This window comes from Pelodiscus sinensis, chromosome 1 (assembly GCF_052426305.1).
Source record: "Pelodiscus sinensis isolate ZL-2025 chromosome 1, ASM5242630v1, whole genome shotgun sequence".
Taxonomy (NCBI): Eukaryota; Metazoa; Chordata; order Testudines; family Trionychidae; genus Pelodiscus; species Pelodiscus sinensis.
Window position 1 is genome coordinate 3,746,110 of NC_143052.1, and position 13,654 is coordinate 3,759,763.

The following is a 13,654-nucleotide window of genomic DNA, read 5'->3' on the forward strand; positions in this document are numbered from 1 at the left end:
AGGGGTGTAACTAGCACAGAGACACTGGGGGGAGGCAGTTTGCAGTTGGGAACCTGAGAGCTGGTCTTTCAGGGTGGGACAGGACTGGCCCCTGATGCAGCAAAGCAGTCGAAAGTCTGGGACGTTGCCTGATCGTGCCCGAGTAGGTGAGCAGCTCCTCTTGCTAGAGTCTGTACTTGCAAATATAGGAGTTTTTCTTCTCACAGGGAAAATCGTTCCAGTTCTTATAACCTAGGAGGCAAGACAGAAATCACTGGGGCGGGGGAAGGGCAAGCGGGTGGAGAGACGACCCCATGGCTGTCACACCCATTCCCAGCCTCTGACAAAGTTTTTCTTATTGTCCAGCCCGAGCGTCTCTTGCTGCAATTCAAACCCTTTGCTTCTTGTCCTGCCACCAGAGGTTACTAAGAACAATTTTCCTCCCTGCTCCTTGCAACCCCCTTTCAGGTATTTGGAAGCTGCTCTCCTGCCCTCTCTCCGTCTTCTCCTCTCCACAAGGAACAAACCCCATTTTGTCAACCTTCCCTCCCAGCTCATGTGTTCGAGAAGGTTCATCAGTTTCATTGCTCTGGACCTTCTCCAGTTTGTCCATATTTTCCCTGCAATGTGGTGCCAGAACTGGACACACTATTCCAGCTGAGGACAATGTGGGGCAGAGCAGAGCAGAAGAATCGCTTCTCGGGTCTGGCTCCCAACACTCCGGTTCATGCCGCCCAGAAGGAGGTTTTCTGTTTTTGGCAGCCGTGTGGCACTTGTTGATGTGAAGTGATGGGATTAGAACAGCCCCTCTCCCGGACGGGTGAGCCGTGGCCAGAAAGGGGTTAAACAATCCCAGGCCAAACGGCTGGGCGTGAACTTGTCCGGGCGTGTGGGAGCAGTTGGCCAGTGACAAGTAGGACCGGCCAGGGCTGGGAGGCACATGGACGGTGAATTAGAGGGAAGACTAGTTGGATGTGGCTACTTGGACCTTAGAGATGCTACCATGGAAACAGACATTTCCTGTGTCACAGAGATCAGCTGGGGGAGCCGGGGGAGAGGCAGGGAGACGGGACAGGAGGCCAGGCCCTCAGCGGGCTGTGTGGTGTGCACAGGGTCCTGGTGGGGCTCCTTTGCTGGAGCAGGTGTGTTTGAGCATCTGCCTTACCGGTGAATTCCAGCAGCTCGACACAGTACTCCATACTTCCGTCGTTGTTTGGTTCGCCAACCAGCCAAGTACGGTAGCGATAGATGGAGCCATCTGTCCACAGCCACGTTCTGTCCTGCAGACCCAGGGGAGAAAGGGTGTGGGGGGCCGGGCAGAAGAGACCCTGGTGATGCGGCACCATAGACACACCAAACCCGCATACAGCAGGGCCCTGCTCAGGCCGGGGCGAGAGGGGGGGAAGGGCCAGCCCAGAGACACGGACGTCACAGTAACGCTCAGCCCCTCAACTTTCCCTTCTGCCCCCCAAGCCCAAATCCCCGCCCCAAGCTGCAGTCACTCGGGGGGGGGGCAGACCCCAGGGGCCAGGGCCCGCCGGGGGGGCAGGGGGCTTCCTGTGCTGGTCTCAGCCGGTGGGAGCAAAATCGACGTGTGTCTGTGATGGAGACGCTGGGGGTCGGGGGAGGGGACTCGGGGCCGTTTCCCTCTCGAGGGCTCAGCGCCAGCCTGGCCCCAAGGCAGCAGGACCGGGAGCTCCGGACACTCAGAGCAGGGGACAAGGGGCCGGTCACTGTAAGGGCCTGGCTCTGGCCTGGCCTCAGCGCTTGGGGGTCTGGCTGGGTTTGGGGGGCACAGAACTAGCTCCATGCAGTGCCGGGGGAGGGGGAGCTGGATGGCTGAGCAGGCTGGAGAACGGCTCACAGCACCTCCCCCTCCCGCATGGGGCCCGGCCCAGCCTCTGCTCTGGGGCAGGGAGCCAAGGCCCGAGTCTGCGGGAGGCTCCCTCTGCCTCCCCCCTTCCTGTCCCCGGCCCTGTGCCAGTCTGAGCAGGGGCAGGAAGCAGATGGAGCAGAGCTCGGATGGAGCTCGATGTGGTTACACAGGGGAGCTGTGAGGGGGCTGACAGCCAGATCCCAGATCCCAGGCTGGCTCGCTGCCCCCCCTACCCGGAGGTTCTTGCCTGGGCTCCTTCCCAGCCGGTGACGGGTCCCCCTGCCCCTCCCTGCCCGGTGGAGCTGGGGCTCCCCTACAGAGAACCAGGCCAGGGCGGGACCCCCAGGCCGAGGGAGCGACCAGCAGTCGGGGGTGTTCAGAGTTTCAAGTCTTGGGCAGGGAAAAGTGGCTGGAAAACATGGGATGGGGGATGGGAGACAGGCTGTGGGAGGGAGGGAGAGGGCTCGGCACAGTGCGTGGGCCAGGAGTGGGAAGAGAGGGGGCTATTGGGGATGGAGGGGGGGGCTTGGTAGAGGTGGGATGGGTAAGGGAGATGGGGCAGTAGTTGGGGGGCAGGTGCAGGTCAAAGGTCAGCCTGAGGAAGGAGAGACCAGGTATTTGGGAAGGGAGAATCCGGGGGGGGGGGGGGGAAGTTACGGTAGGATGGGGACGGAAAGGGGGTGGGGGCTGGGGAGATGGGGCAGTGCAGAGGGGAGACACTGGTGCCCAAGAGGAGGGAAGGGCATAGCAGTGGGGGAGGGAGATCCTGGTAGCCACATGAAGGGATCGTGGGGCCTGGGATGTGCCCAGCCCCTGGGAGCCAGAGCCATGGGGCAGGGCAGCTGCCAGAGGCCAAGCCGGGCCGGGCGCTCACCTTGTTGGGGTTGTGGAGTCCGATCCAGACGCGATCCGTGGAGGTCGCCGTGCTGAGGTATTGGGCGACTATGTTGGTTTCCGCGTCACTGAGGATGGAGGCCAGATGGGCCCCCGGCTGCTCATGCTGACACTCTATCTGCAGGGGGACATGGGCCAGGCCTGTCACCCTGGCGGAGGATGCTCATTGCCCCGGTGTGGGGTCCTGCTCCACCCGGCTGCAGCGGGGCAGTGGCAGGAGAGAGGAGAGCGAGTCCCCTCTCGGAGCCTGTTCCTGAGCCCCAGAGCCGGCACCCAGACAATTCACCTCAGCTGCCCCTCTTCAGAGCCAGTCACCAAACCCACTAACCTGTCCCGCCCCATGGATCCTGGAGACGAGCCTCCTACCTCAGCATCTAACCAGGTCACCTTCTCAGGGAAGAATTTAAAGCAGTGGTCTCTGTAGCGGAACCAGCCACGGGAACAGGCTGCGGCCTTTCTCACCAATCGAGGCTGGAGAGCGCGCTCCCTTCGGGGCGAGGCTGTTGTGGAGGCGAGAGAGGGAGCAGAGCTGTCAGTAGCTGCCCGTCCAGATTCTCCAGACTTCCAAAACCGCTGTGACACTTTGTCCTCTCCCAAAATGGCCCCGCTCTTCTATTGCCCCTCAGCTAAAACAGCTGCCCCCCTCACCCTCTTTCACTGTGGCAGTGAGGCTGTGCTACTGACAATAACAATGACCACTGTCCCATTTCCTATGAGACAGGCACTGGGGTGTCCTCAAGGAAGATGTGCAGCTCCTGTCTTCAGTGGGGGGGGGGGGGGAGAAACAAGAATGAGAACAGTGAGGTAACAGCCTCTCAGACGTCTGCACACCAATGCAAGGAGGAGCTCCCTAAAAAGAGGGGGAAGCAGTGATACCAACTCCCACAGGAGGTATTCCCAGGAGAAACTATAGAAAGCAGAGGAGCCGCTCGGAATGGGGGGACTCCAGTTTCCCGGCTATTGGTTGGGAACATTTCACAATGTCCTTGGGCCGTATGAGGAGCGAAGGGGAAGAAGGTCCGAGGGGAACAGTCACCTCAGGGTTAATTCTGACTCACAAGGAGAAATTGGTTGTGGATCTGAGGTTTTAAGGCAGCGAGGAGAAAGTGCCTCTGAACGCACAGAAGGAGGGAAGGGAAGGAGTGAGCATCGGCAGCCACAGCAATGGCATTGAACGAGGTTTATTTAATAAGCTCAGAACTGGCCGGTGAGGGCTCATGGGAGGAAAGTCGAGGAGAAAAGGGAGTTCCGCAGAGCTGGCCGTGTCTCCAAGAGACGATATTAAAGGTGCAACGGCGCATTCTCCCCACGCAGGGGCTGAGCTGCTGGCCGGGGTCTGGATCGATGGGTCGGGTGGGGCAGGGGCTATGGGGACCCAGCTCTGATGGCTGCTCCCCCACGGTGGGGCTGGCCCCCTGGGTGAAATGACTTCACGTCCCATCGGGGCAAACAGAGCCTGGGGTGTCCAGGCCGAGGGGCCGGGCAGGGACTCACCTTCCAGCGAGGGGTTAAAGATCAGGCAGCCGAGGAGGCAGAGGCTGAAGAAGGCAACTGGGCCCATCGTCTCGCTTCCCTGGGGAGAAAACACACAAGGGGGATGGATGGGGGAGCCTGACGCCCCCCTGGAAAAACTGTACCCCCCCCATGGGGCATTTCCCGGGGAGGGGCTCTGGAGGGGGCTGTGCGCTAAGGAGCCTGGCCAGGCTGAAGGGCCCCAGAGGGATCCCAGCCCCCCGCCTCGGGGTCCCTGCTCAGAGCCCGTCTCCCTGGCTCCAAAGGGCCCTTTGGTTCTCCCCCTCGCTGAGCCGCACCCCAGGGACAGAACCGGACACCCAGCAGGGAGCCGGGTTCCAGCTCCGCAGGGCCTGGGCTCTGCAAGCCGCACGGCCAGGGACCCCCACACCAGGGCTGCAGGGGGGGACGCCAGAGGGAGGCCGGGATCACTCAGGGGACCCAGGAACCGGATCCTCAGCACAGTGATTCTCAGAAGGGGCATTTGCCATCCCCCGCTGCCCCTCCCCCAGTGCTGGGCTGGCAGGGCCCCACGCAGCCCCCCCCATGGGACCGGGAGGGGGGAGCAGGCGGCTGGTCCAGCAGGGACTGGGCACGGGGCCGGGGGCTGGGCCTCGCTGTGCACGGGAAGCAGTGAGACCCAGAGGGGTTCCTGGCGCACACAAGGCACCAATCCAGCAATGGCCCCGCTGCCACCAGCCACCAGCGCAGGGGGGAGACGCGGGAGGGAGCCGGGGACTCACCTGATTGTCGCTGGGGAGCTGCTCTGGTGCCGGGTCGGTCCAAGTGCAGCCTGACGGGGCACTGGCCCTGCCTGGGCATTTATAGACCAGTTGGGGAGGGGCTGAGAGGGGAGCAGGGGTCAATAGTGAACATGCAAATCTGTGGAGATGGCAGATACAGTTATTTCATGTGCAGGGAAGAAGAAATAAAAGGAACCACAATCCACCTGCCAGCTGGAGTGTGGCCAGGCGGACGTGCTTGTCAGGGCTCAGCTAAGAGATACGGTAAACACTGGTCCTCCCCTCTTCTCCTGGAAGTGCTGAGATCCATGGGACTGTAGGAATCCCTCTCAGTGTTATTGGGGTCACACCCCAGTGGGGACAGTCGGGGAGCGCTATTGGGGTCAGACCCCAGTGGGGACAGTCGGGGAGCGCTATTGGGGTGATTGGGGTCAGACCCCAGTGGGGACAGTCCGGGCAGGACTATTGGGGTCAGACCCCAGTGGGTACAGTCTGGGCAGGGCTATTGGGGTCAGACCCCAGTGGGGACAGTCTGGGCAGGGCTATTGGGGTCAGACCCCAGTGGGGACAGTCGGGGCAGGGCTATTGGGGTCAGACCCCAGTGGGGACAGTCTGGGCAGGGCTATTGGGGTCAGACCCCAGTGGGGACAGTCGGGGCAGGGCTATTGGGGTCAGACCCCAGTGGGGACAGTCGGGGCAGGGCTATTGGGGTCAGACCCCAGTGGGGACAGTCCGGGCAGGGCTATTGGGGTGATTGGGGTCAGACCCCAGTGGGGACAGTCTGGGCAGGGCTATTGGGGTCAGACCCCAGTGGGGACAGTCCGGACAGGGCTATTGGGGTCAGACCCCAGTGGGGACAGTCCGGGCAGGGCTATTGGGGTCAGACCCCAGTGGGGACAGTCTGGGCAGGGCTATTGGGGTCAGACCCCAGTGGGGACAGTCTGGGCAGGGCTATTGGGGTCAGACCCCAGTGGGGACAGTCGGGGAGCGCTATTGGGGTTGCAGGGGTGCACTGGGCAGCGCTCCATTGGAATCACCGGGGTTAGAACCCCCGCGGGTGAGAACCGGCTGTAGCTCCAATGGGCTCCATGAGGTCCCAGCAGCTGAGATCTGGCCCCGCCAGGGCAGGGTAAAAGGCCACGTTTCCAATTCCCAGCCCTCCAGTGCAGAATGACCCTCGGCCCCTCCCACGCCCTGTGCCTGGCTCGTCGCCCCCCCCCCCCCCCCCCCCGCACCGTGTGTTGCTGGGAAATGCACCGTCCTGACGGGGCGAGTCCCTAGTGACTCCTAGCGAGTCTCAGTGTCTCCTGAAAGCTCCCCAGTGAAGTCAGTGTGTGGGGGTGACGCGGGGGGAGAGGGGGCAGGTCTATGGGCAATGGAGGCACCTTGGGGCAGGGCCGGTCTCCCGTGCGCAGGGCCCCTGCAGGGAGGGCGCTGGGTGGCTGCACATGCACTTCAGCCGAGCCCTGGTGAGCCCGGGGTGGGGCCAGCTCGGCACCTTCCCCGTCCGGTTCAGCCCGGAGCTCACAGAGCGCAGAGGGAGCCACGGGGGAGCTGCCCTGACAGAGGTATTGCCTGACAACCTGTCTCCCCAAGTCCCTGGGCCTGGCTGAGCCCCAGCCCTCGGGGCCCCAGGGGTCCCCTGCACGTGCACGAAGCGAATGGGTCCCTCCCCATGAGAGGGGCGGGGGAGCGAGGACAGCCGTGGCCCGCCCTCGCCAGGCTGAAGCAGTGGAAGATCATGGCCACGGGGGATAGCGGCTGCAGGAAAACGGCTCTGCTCTGGCGTGGGCGAGAGGCGCCTTCCTGCAGGCGGGCGGGTGCTCCGACCAACGACCGGGGCACTGTCTGGAGTGGGCCAGGACACGGGGCCAGGTCACCTGAAGCTGGAAGGCATTTTGGATCTGGTACTTTTCCACTCACGGGGGAGACGGGGGGGACTTTGACACTGAGCTCAAACACGTCCCGCCAGGGGCCAAAGGGATGTCGAGGTGGGAACCAAACAACAGGGCCGTGGTCGGATGCCAGGAGACCCTCTGACCACCCAAGGAGCCTGCCTCGCTTGGGAGAAACACGATGAGGAGACGTGCTAGTGTAACACACACCTAGTGCGGGTCCCTGTCCCATGGCGTGGCACTGGGGCTACTTACAGCGAGAGAGAAGAACGAGGGAGCTCTTCAGCCTAAGCCAGTGGTCACCAGACAGTCGATGGGGCTCTGTTGGTCGATCCTGGAGCCTCTGACAGGTGACCCTGACTGGTTTGGCTGGGAGGCTGTCCAGAGACGGCCCCTCATCTGCCCCTCTCAGCATGGCCGTGCTCCTCCTGCCCTCTTCCTTGGAGGTTCCCCCTCTCCCCCCGGAGCCTCCTGCTTGCTGTGCCGGGCAGGGGAAGAAGAGGAGGAGGTGCTAATGTCAGGGTGCCCCTCCCCCACCCTGTACCCCATCTCCACAGAGCAGAGGGGTGCAGGGATGGAGGCAGTTTGCTGGCTGCTTTTGGGAGTGGTGCAGGTTAGGGGTGAGCCTGCCTTAGTAGAAGCCACCTATGGTAAGCGATGCCCAGCTGGAGCCTGCATTACGAACCCCGGCCCCAGTCCTGAACCCCTCCTGCACCCCAAACCTCTGCCCTAGCCCTGAGTCCCCCTGTACCCAAACTCCCTCCGAGAGCCTGCAGCCTGAACCCCGTCCTGCACCTCAACTCCCTGCCCCAGGCTCAGCTCAGAACCCCTCTCACACTCCAAATCCTTTAGCCCGAGAGCAGAGCGCGCACCCCCTCCCTTGCACCCCAACCCGCTGCCCCCAGCCCGATAACAGTGAGTGAAGGTGGGGGAGGATAGAATGAGCAGGGGGCGGAGCCTCAGAGAAGGGGCGGGAAGGAGGCGGGGCAAGGTTGTTTGGGTTTGAGGTAGATCCTGGATTGCACCTAAATTCAAAAGGTTGGAGACCCCTGCCCTGAGCCAATCGCCAGCTTTCTTCATAGCTGAAGCTAGAGCAACTTCTACGATTCTGTACTAAGTTCCAGAGGTCCCAGGTTCAGATCTGCCCACTGGTGGTTACACTAGAACTGACATAGAACAAGATTCTTAGTGTATAATAGTGCATCTACACAGCACCCTAACCTCAAAATAACATACGCAAATAGCTTATTTTGAAATTTGGTGCAGCTACACAATGCCGAATGAGGGATAACAGGTAATTCGAACTAAGGACTTAGTTCGAATTACCGTTTAACTGCCGCGTGTAGCTGCGGGCAGTTAATTCGGACTAGTGGCATTTAAAAATGGCGACCGGATGGGAACATGCAAATAAAGCCCGGGATATTCGAATGCCTACATTAGCCTCCCTAGTTCAAACTAGGGGGCTAGCGTAGGCATACCCTTCGGCTGCATCTAGACTGGCTGCTTGAATTTCCGCAAGAACAGTGACTTCCTACTGTCTGAAATCAGTGCTTCTTGCGAAAATACTATGCTGCTCCCGTTCGGGCACAAGTCCCTTTTGCGGAAAGATTTTGCACAAATGGGCCAGTGTGGACAGCTCAGATTTGTTTTGCGCAAAAAAGCCCCGATTGTGAAAATGGCAATCGGGGCTTTTTTGCGGAAAAGCATCCATGCCAATCTAGACGCGCTTTTCCGCAAATGCTTTTAACAGAAAACTTTCCACAGCACCCTAACCTCAAAATTAGATATGCAAATAGCTTGTTTGAAATTTGGTGCATCTACACAACACCAAATTTTGAAATAACGTGCAATTTCGAGCCATCCTTTATCCCTCGTGCAACGAGATTTACCAGGATTGTGAAATTGTACACCCATTTTTTTGAAAAATATTTCGAAATAACGGGCAGCTTGTGTAGATGCGGGCTAGCTATTTTGGGATACCGCCAGTATCCCGAAATAACTGTGCAGTGGAGATGTGCCATCAGGCTTGGCTGGTGTATTTTGCTTATTTTAGCCTAAAAACTTATTTTGATCTATCTGTTTTCACTTGCAATCACAGAAATCCTATTTTTATACTTTATAAAACACTTTTCTTTATTATCAAGCCCACTGTAAATAACTGTTACCTGGGGGCGGGGGCAGGGGGAACCACAGCTGTGCATCTCTGTCTCTCATTCAGGAAGAGAATGAACTTACGAGCTTTCTCTGTGTAAAACTGTTACACGGAGTCGGGCGGATTCATCTGGGGGTTGGTCCCATTTGAGGGCTGTGCTCTGGGTGCTGGCCTTGTAGCTGCGTCGGCCCTGAGCCGAGCTGTTCTCAGCGTGTGTGTAACTTTGCTGGGGAGGCTGTTATCCCAACTCTGTGCTTTGGCAGGGAGAGACCAGAGTTTCACCAGCCGGACAGAGTGGTGCAGGTAGGCAGGCTCAATGGTATGATCGGCACACCGCATGACGGACCCAAGGGGATCTCTGTGATTGATACTGTCACCCCCACCCCACCCCACCCCACGCCAGAACCTGTCTGCCCGGCTGGCAACCCATGGACTTGATGACCTTCTGAGGTCTCTTCCAGTTCTATGATTCTATGATTCTATGAACCCTCCCCTTGCACCCTGTTACTAGAAAGGGCACCAAAATACACCTTCCCCTCGCAGGCCTTTTCCCCTGAGACAGGAGGGGATGGTCCCGCTCGATGCCAGCAGCAGTTTAGAGCGAGCAATAGGGCTGAGATTCCTTGCCATGGGTTCTAGAGGTACAGACTGAGCGGAGGAGAAAAGAAAAGGAAGAGGGTTTGGTTCACGAGCAAGCGAAGCTGCATGGGGAGCAAAACACCATGTGTGGCAGCCTCGTGAGTTCTGGAAGAGACCTGGGCCCCACAGAAGTTTCTCTCCTTAAACTTGCTTGACAGCTTCCTTCATTGCCTCTAACAAAACAACCCGGTTACACCCTCTGTCAACGTACAGGTTCCCTGGAATACACTGTTTGCCTCGTAGGTAAATAGTACTTGTCAGCCGAAGGTCAGGGCAGTGTGTGTGGGTATGTCTCCTAAGTCTTTAACTGCTAAGACACAAAGTCTCGTCGCAGCGGGCAGCCCAGAAGGCTGAAAGGAGCCCCGAGTGTTTAACGTCCGTGACTTTACTGCTAGGACCAAGGTCCAGTCGCAGAGGGTAGCCAAACAGGCTAACAGAATCCCCAGTGTGTAGGAAGAGCTTATTACACCTTAGATTTTAACTGCTAGAACACAAAAGTTCCTTCGCAGCGGGCAGCCTGGGAAAGGCTGGAAAGGTGCCCCAACGGATCTTGTCACCTGGGAGTGACACAGATCCAAACGCCTAAGCTCTCCCTATGTCTGTCCCTTTATGACCGGCTGAAGTTCTTTTAAATTGTGCTTGGTTCTATTACAGCAACTGAAGGAGTCAGGTTAAAAACTTAAACAGTTACAGGTTTATTAAAGGAACTTATAAATCATATGGTTACAATGGCTATTGCTCTATTTCTTAAATGCTAACAAATACAGATCTTAAAATGGTTACAGGAAAAAGGTAAAGATAGAAAATAGAAAATAATGGTACCAAGTGACAGCTTAATCTTTAAAGAGCTCTAACACTATGTATATATACTTAAACAAAGGACCACATCCAGGTACAATTTTTACCCCCTTCTGTGCCTCTCGACTCCAGCGTGTCAGGCCAGGGCCGGTCTCTCAATTCCTCGGAAAGACGAATACGAGGTGGGCGTCCCCTCTGGAACCTCGGGAGGTCAAACACCAAACCCGACCAGCAGATAGATGGTAGATTGACACACAAAGCAAATGTGCTGCTGGGCTCATCTTTATACCCCTGGGGGCCCGTATTCTCTTTCTTATCTTCAGAGGCCAAATTTTACTGGTCCATTTTGTGGTGCCAGTTCTTACAAGCAGGTTACAAGTTAATTTACACTTGTAAGAAAGGAAGATAACTAAATTAGGACTGCCGGATGTTCTTGTTGGGCGGGAGATTCCTTCCCCCGTGGACGGGTATGTGTTCGTATCAATATGGGTTTCAGTCAAGGGCACAATGTACAGCCTCTTGGTCAACAATTAGTTTGACCACCCTCCTATCTCTGCTTACAGTTGGTCACGGTCACTGAGCCAGCATATCTAAACCTCCTGCTCCAAGGTTTTCAAAGAATATGCTGTTTTCCAGCTCTTATGTGCCCTGCATGGTTTTAAGCAGACAAAGATGGATGTTAAAATGGGGCTTTATGTCTGGCTACATTCCACCCCCTGATACGACACACTACGTCCTAGGATACAAGATGGCGGTGATACCAGCACCTTTTGCCCACCTTGGGGGAATCTAAAAATGCTCGATGGTCTGATTAAGGGGTTCATAATCGAGGAATTGGCTGGGATCTTTTCCAAGTGCTGCATATCGAATGTGCACAGAAGAGATAGCTACATTAACTAGGCGTTTCACAATACACAAGGTTATGCAAAAAATGATTATAACAATTACAATAGTTAAAACAGTGATTAGAATGGAATGCAGGAAAGGAGTTAGGGAAAGTCCTAAATATTGGGCTAACCAATTTAGCCATGAGATTTCCCCATCTTTAGCTACAGCATGTAGTATTTTAACTGCATCTTTTATAGCAGATACATCTTGTTCAATCTGCCCTGAGTGGTTCACATAGAAACAACAAGACTGATTAATCACAGCACATACTCCTCCTTGTTGGGCTAAAATTGCATCTAAAGCTATTCTATTTTGTAGGGCAAAACGGGCCACTGATTGGATCTGCTCATTGAGTAGGCCCAAAGCATCTGCAGTCTGGTTGAAAGCTATTTCTAGTTGCCCTGACACATTTACTATGGCTTGTTCAAATTCAGCTACTCCAAGCCAGGGCAAGAATGCACGGGTAAATCGATGGAAACCTGTGGGACATCTCACAAGAGGGTTAATAGTAAATTTTGAGGACTGCGGTAGTCGCTGTCATCGAACCACACCGGTCCCCATCGGAAGATGTCGCTCTTGTTCCACCAGTCATTTGGGCTGAGAGGGACAAACTCAATTTCCAGTCCAGTAGAGGAATCCAATAGGGTGCACATCCAGCAATCTGTGGCAGCAGCAGCAGAAGCAATGGTTTGAATAGCACCTTTGAGTGGATGTTCTGGTACAGCAGTAGCAGTTGGGATGAAAAGGAGACCCATGGCAAGTGGGAGTGCCACGTCTCGTTTCAATAGTCTATAGCTGATGGTGATTGCAAACATCACGACAGCAAGCAGTATATATATATACAGTTCATAGTGGCTTTCTGATTCCAAACAGGCATTGGGAAGGATGCATCCGACTGGAGCACTGTTCGGGGCTATTGCCTCAGTTTCCTGTAATAAAACATAAGGTCAGCCGGTCTTGGATGCAATCCAAGCCTCAGTAATGGTTATTGGTGTTAGCCCAGCGTCTGCAGTGGTCTAGACTCCTTTTCCCTTATAGGAGTGCAGCACGCGGGTTTGTGTTCCCAAACTGGGGTGTTTAATTACCACTGTATCTCCAGGTGCATATTTGGAATCTTTAAGTGGTACAGTGGGGTTTGGAGAGATTCTCCCTGTAGGGAAAAATCCTTTGCTGATTGGACTGCCCGTAGGAGTCTGTCGATTGTTTAATCTTTGCACCACAGTATCTAATCTGTTTCCCCATTTGCCATCTGTGGGCTTCAAGTGGGCTTTCAGCAGTCCATTCCAGCGTTCGACCATGCCAGTAGACTGAGGTCGGTACGGAAGGTGAAAGGTCCATTGGACTCCATTGCAGAGGGCCCACTCATTCACCAGTTTGTTTTTAAAATGTGAGCCATTGTCAGACTGGATTTCTTGGGGTGTTGGGACAAGGGCTATTAAGCGGTTTAGTCCCATGACTGTAGATAGTCCTGTTGCCACTCGAGTCGGGTAAGCAAACCCAATTCCTGAAACAACTTCTACTCCAGTTAAAACATATTTCCACCTTTGCTTACTGGTGGGCAATGGACCAATATAATCTACTTGCCAGGTTGCCCATAGCACTTTCCCATCTCTTAGCCTGGCAAACCGTTGTCCTTCTGTTATATGTTTTCTGAATTCAGCACAGAGGGTGCAAGCTCGTACCAGATCCCTGGCTTGTTGGTGAGTGATAGGCCACCCCCTGGCATGTGCCTGCCGCACCAGCTCATCACTTCCTGTGTGTCCCAAGGTTTCATGCAGCCAAGTATACAGGCGTTCCCTGGGTAGTGAAAATCTGTGCTGCTGCATCTGCTAAATTATTTAGCTGTACAGCCGGGGTGTTATTCTTTTGGTGAGCTGGCACATGACCTATGCTTAAGGCATGTTGGGTTGCATGCTGGTATATCCATTTCCAATATTCCAGTCCCCAAACAGGTCTTCCCCTTATTTCCTAGTTATTATTCTTCCAGTTAGTTATCCACTGGGTGGCTCCAGCCCATACAGCATAGGAGTCAGTATAAATGGTCTTAGCGCCGGCCTCACAAGCTAGTTTGATTGCTGCCAGCTCTGCAAGCTGAGCTGATCCTTCTATGTTTACAGTCAGGGGTGCAGCAGATGTGTCTACTGAGACTGCTGCAGCCTTCCCTATCTATTTCCCTTTCACTAGCTTGGCGCTGCCATCTGTAAACCATACTCCTTCAGGTTGTAATGGGTTAAATGGTGCTGCATCCTTAATAGGAGACGGCTGTGGGGGCAGGTGG

At 56.0% G+C, this 13,654-nt stretch overlaps 2 protein-coding genes and 1 long non-coding RNA gene across 3 annotated transcripts in view; 1 reads left to right on the forward strand and 2 right to left on the reverse strand.

Moving 5' to 3' along the window:
• LOC142827925 (interferon-induced protein with tetratricopeptide repeats 5-like) overlaps nucleotides 1–13,654 on the forward strand; it is a 164,182-nt gene that overhangs the window by 132,072 nt on the left and 18,456 nt on the right. The window lies entirely within an intron of this gene.
• Nucleotides 164–3,091, reverse strand: LOC149525528 (C-type lectin mannose-binding isoform-like). The gene is made up of 4 exons (XM_089777625.1): nucleotides 3,065–3,091; nucleotides 2,730–2,867; nucleotides 1,145–1,259; nucleotides 164–231 (listed from the first exon to the last, which is right to left on the reverse strand). The coding sequence occupies exons 1-4, from the start codon at nucleotides 3,089–3,091 to the stop codon at nucleotides 164–166; spliced, it is 348 nt and encodes a 115-aa protein (XP_089633751.1).
• On the reverse strand, nucleotides 3,137–5,157 carry LOC149525529 (uncharacterized). Its single transcript, XR_016348642.1, has 3 exons — nucleotides 5,005–5,157; nucleotides 4,244–4,322; nucleotides 3,137–3,249 (listed from the first exon to the last, which is right to left on the reverse strand). It is a non-coding gene; the product is annotated as an uncharacterized LOC149525529 (long non-coding RNA).

Coding starts and splice junctions, on each gene's coding strand:
- LOC149525528 (XM_089777625.1), bottom strand. CDS start 3,091: ATGGGGCGGGACAGGTTAGTGGGTTTG. Junction 2,868..3,064: donor GGGACAGGTTAGTGGGTTTG/GTGACTGGCTCT, acceptor GTCCCCCTGCAG/ATAGAGTGTCAGCATGAGCA. Junction 232..1,144: donor CGAGCTGCTGGAATTCACCG/GTAAGGCAGATG, acceptor CTTGCCTCCTAG/GTTATAAGAACTGGAACGAT.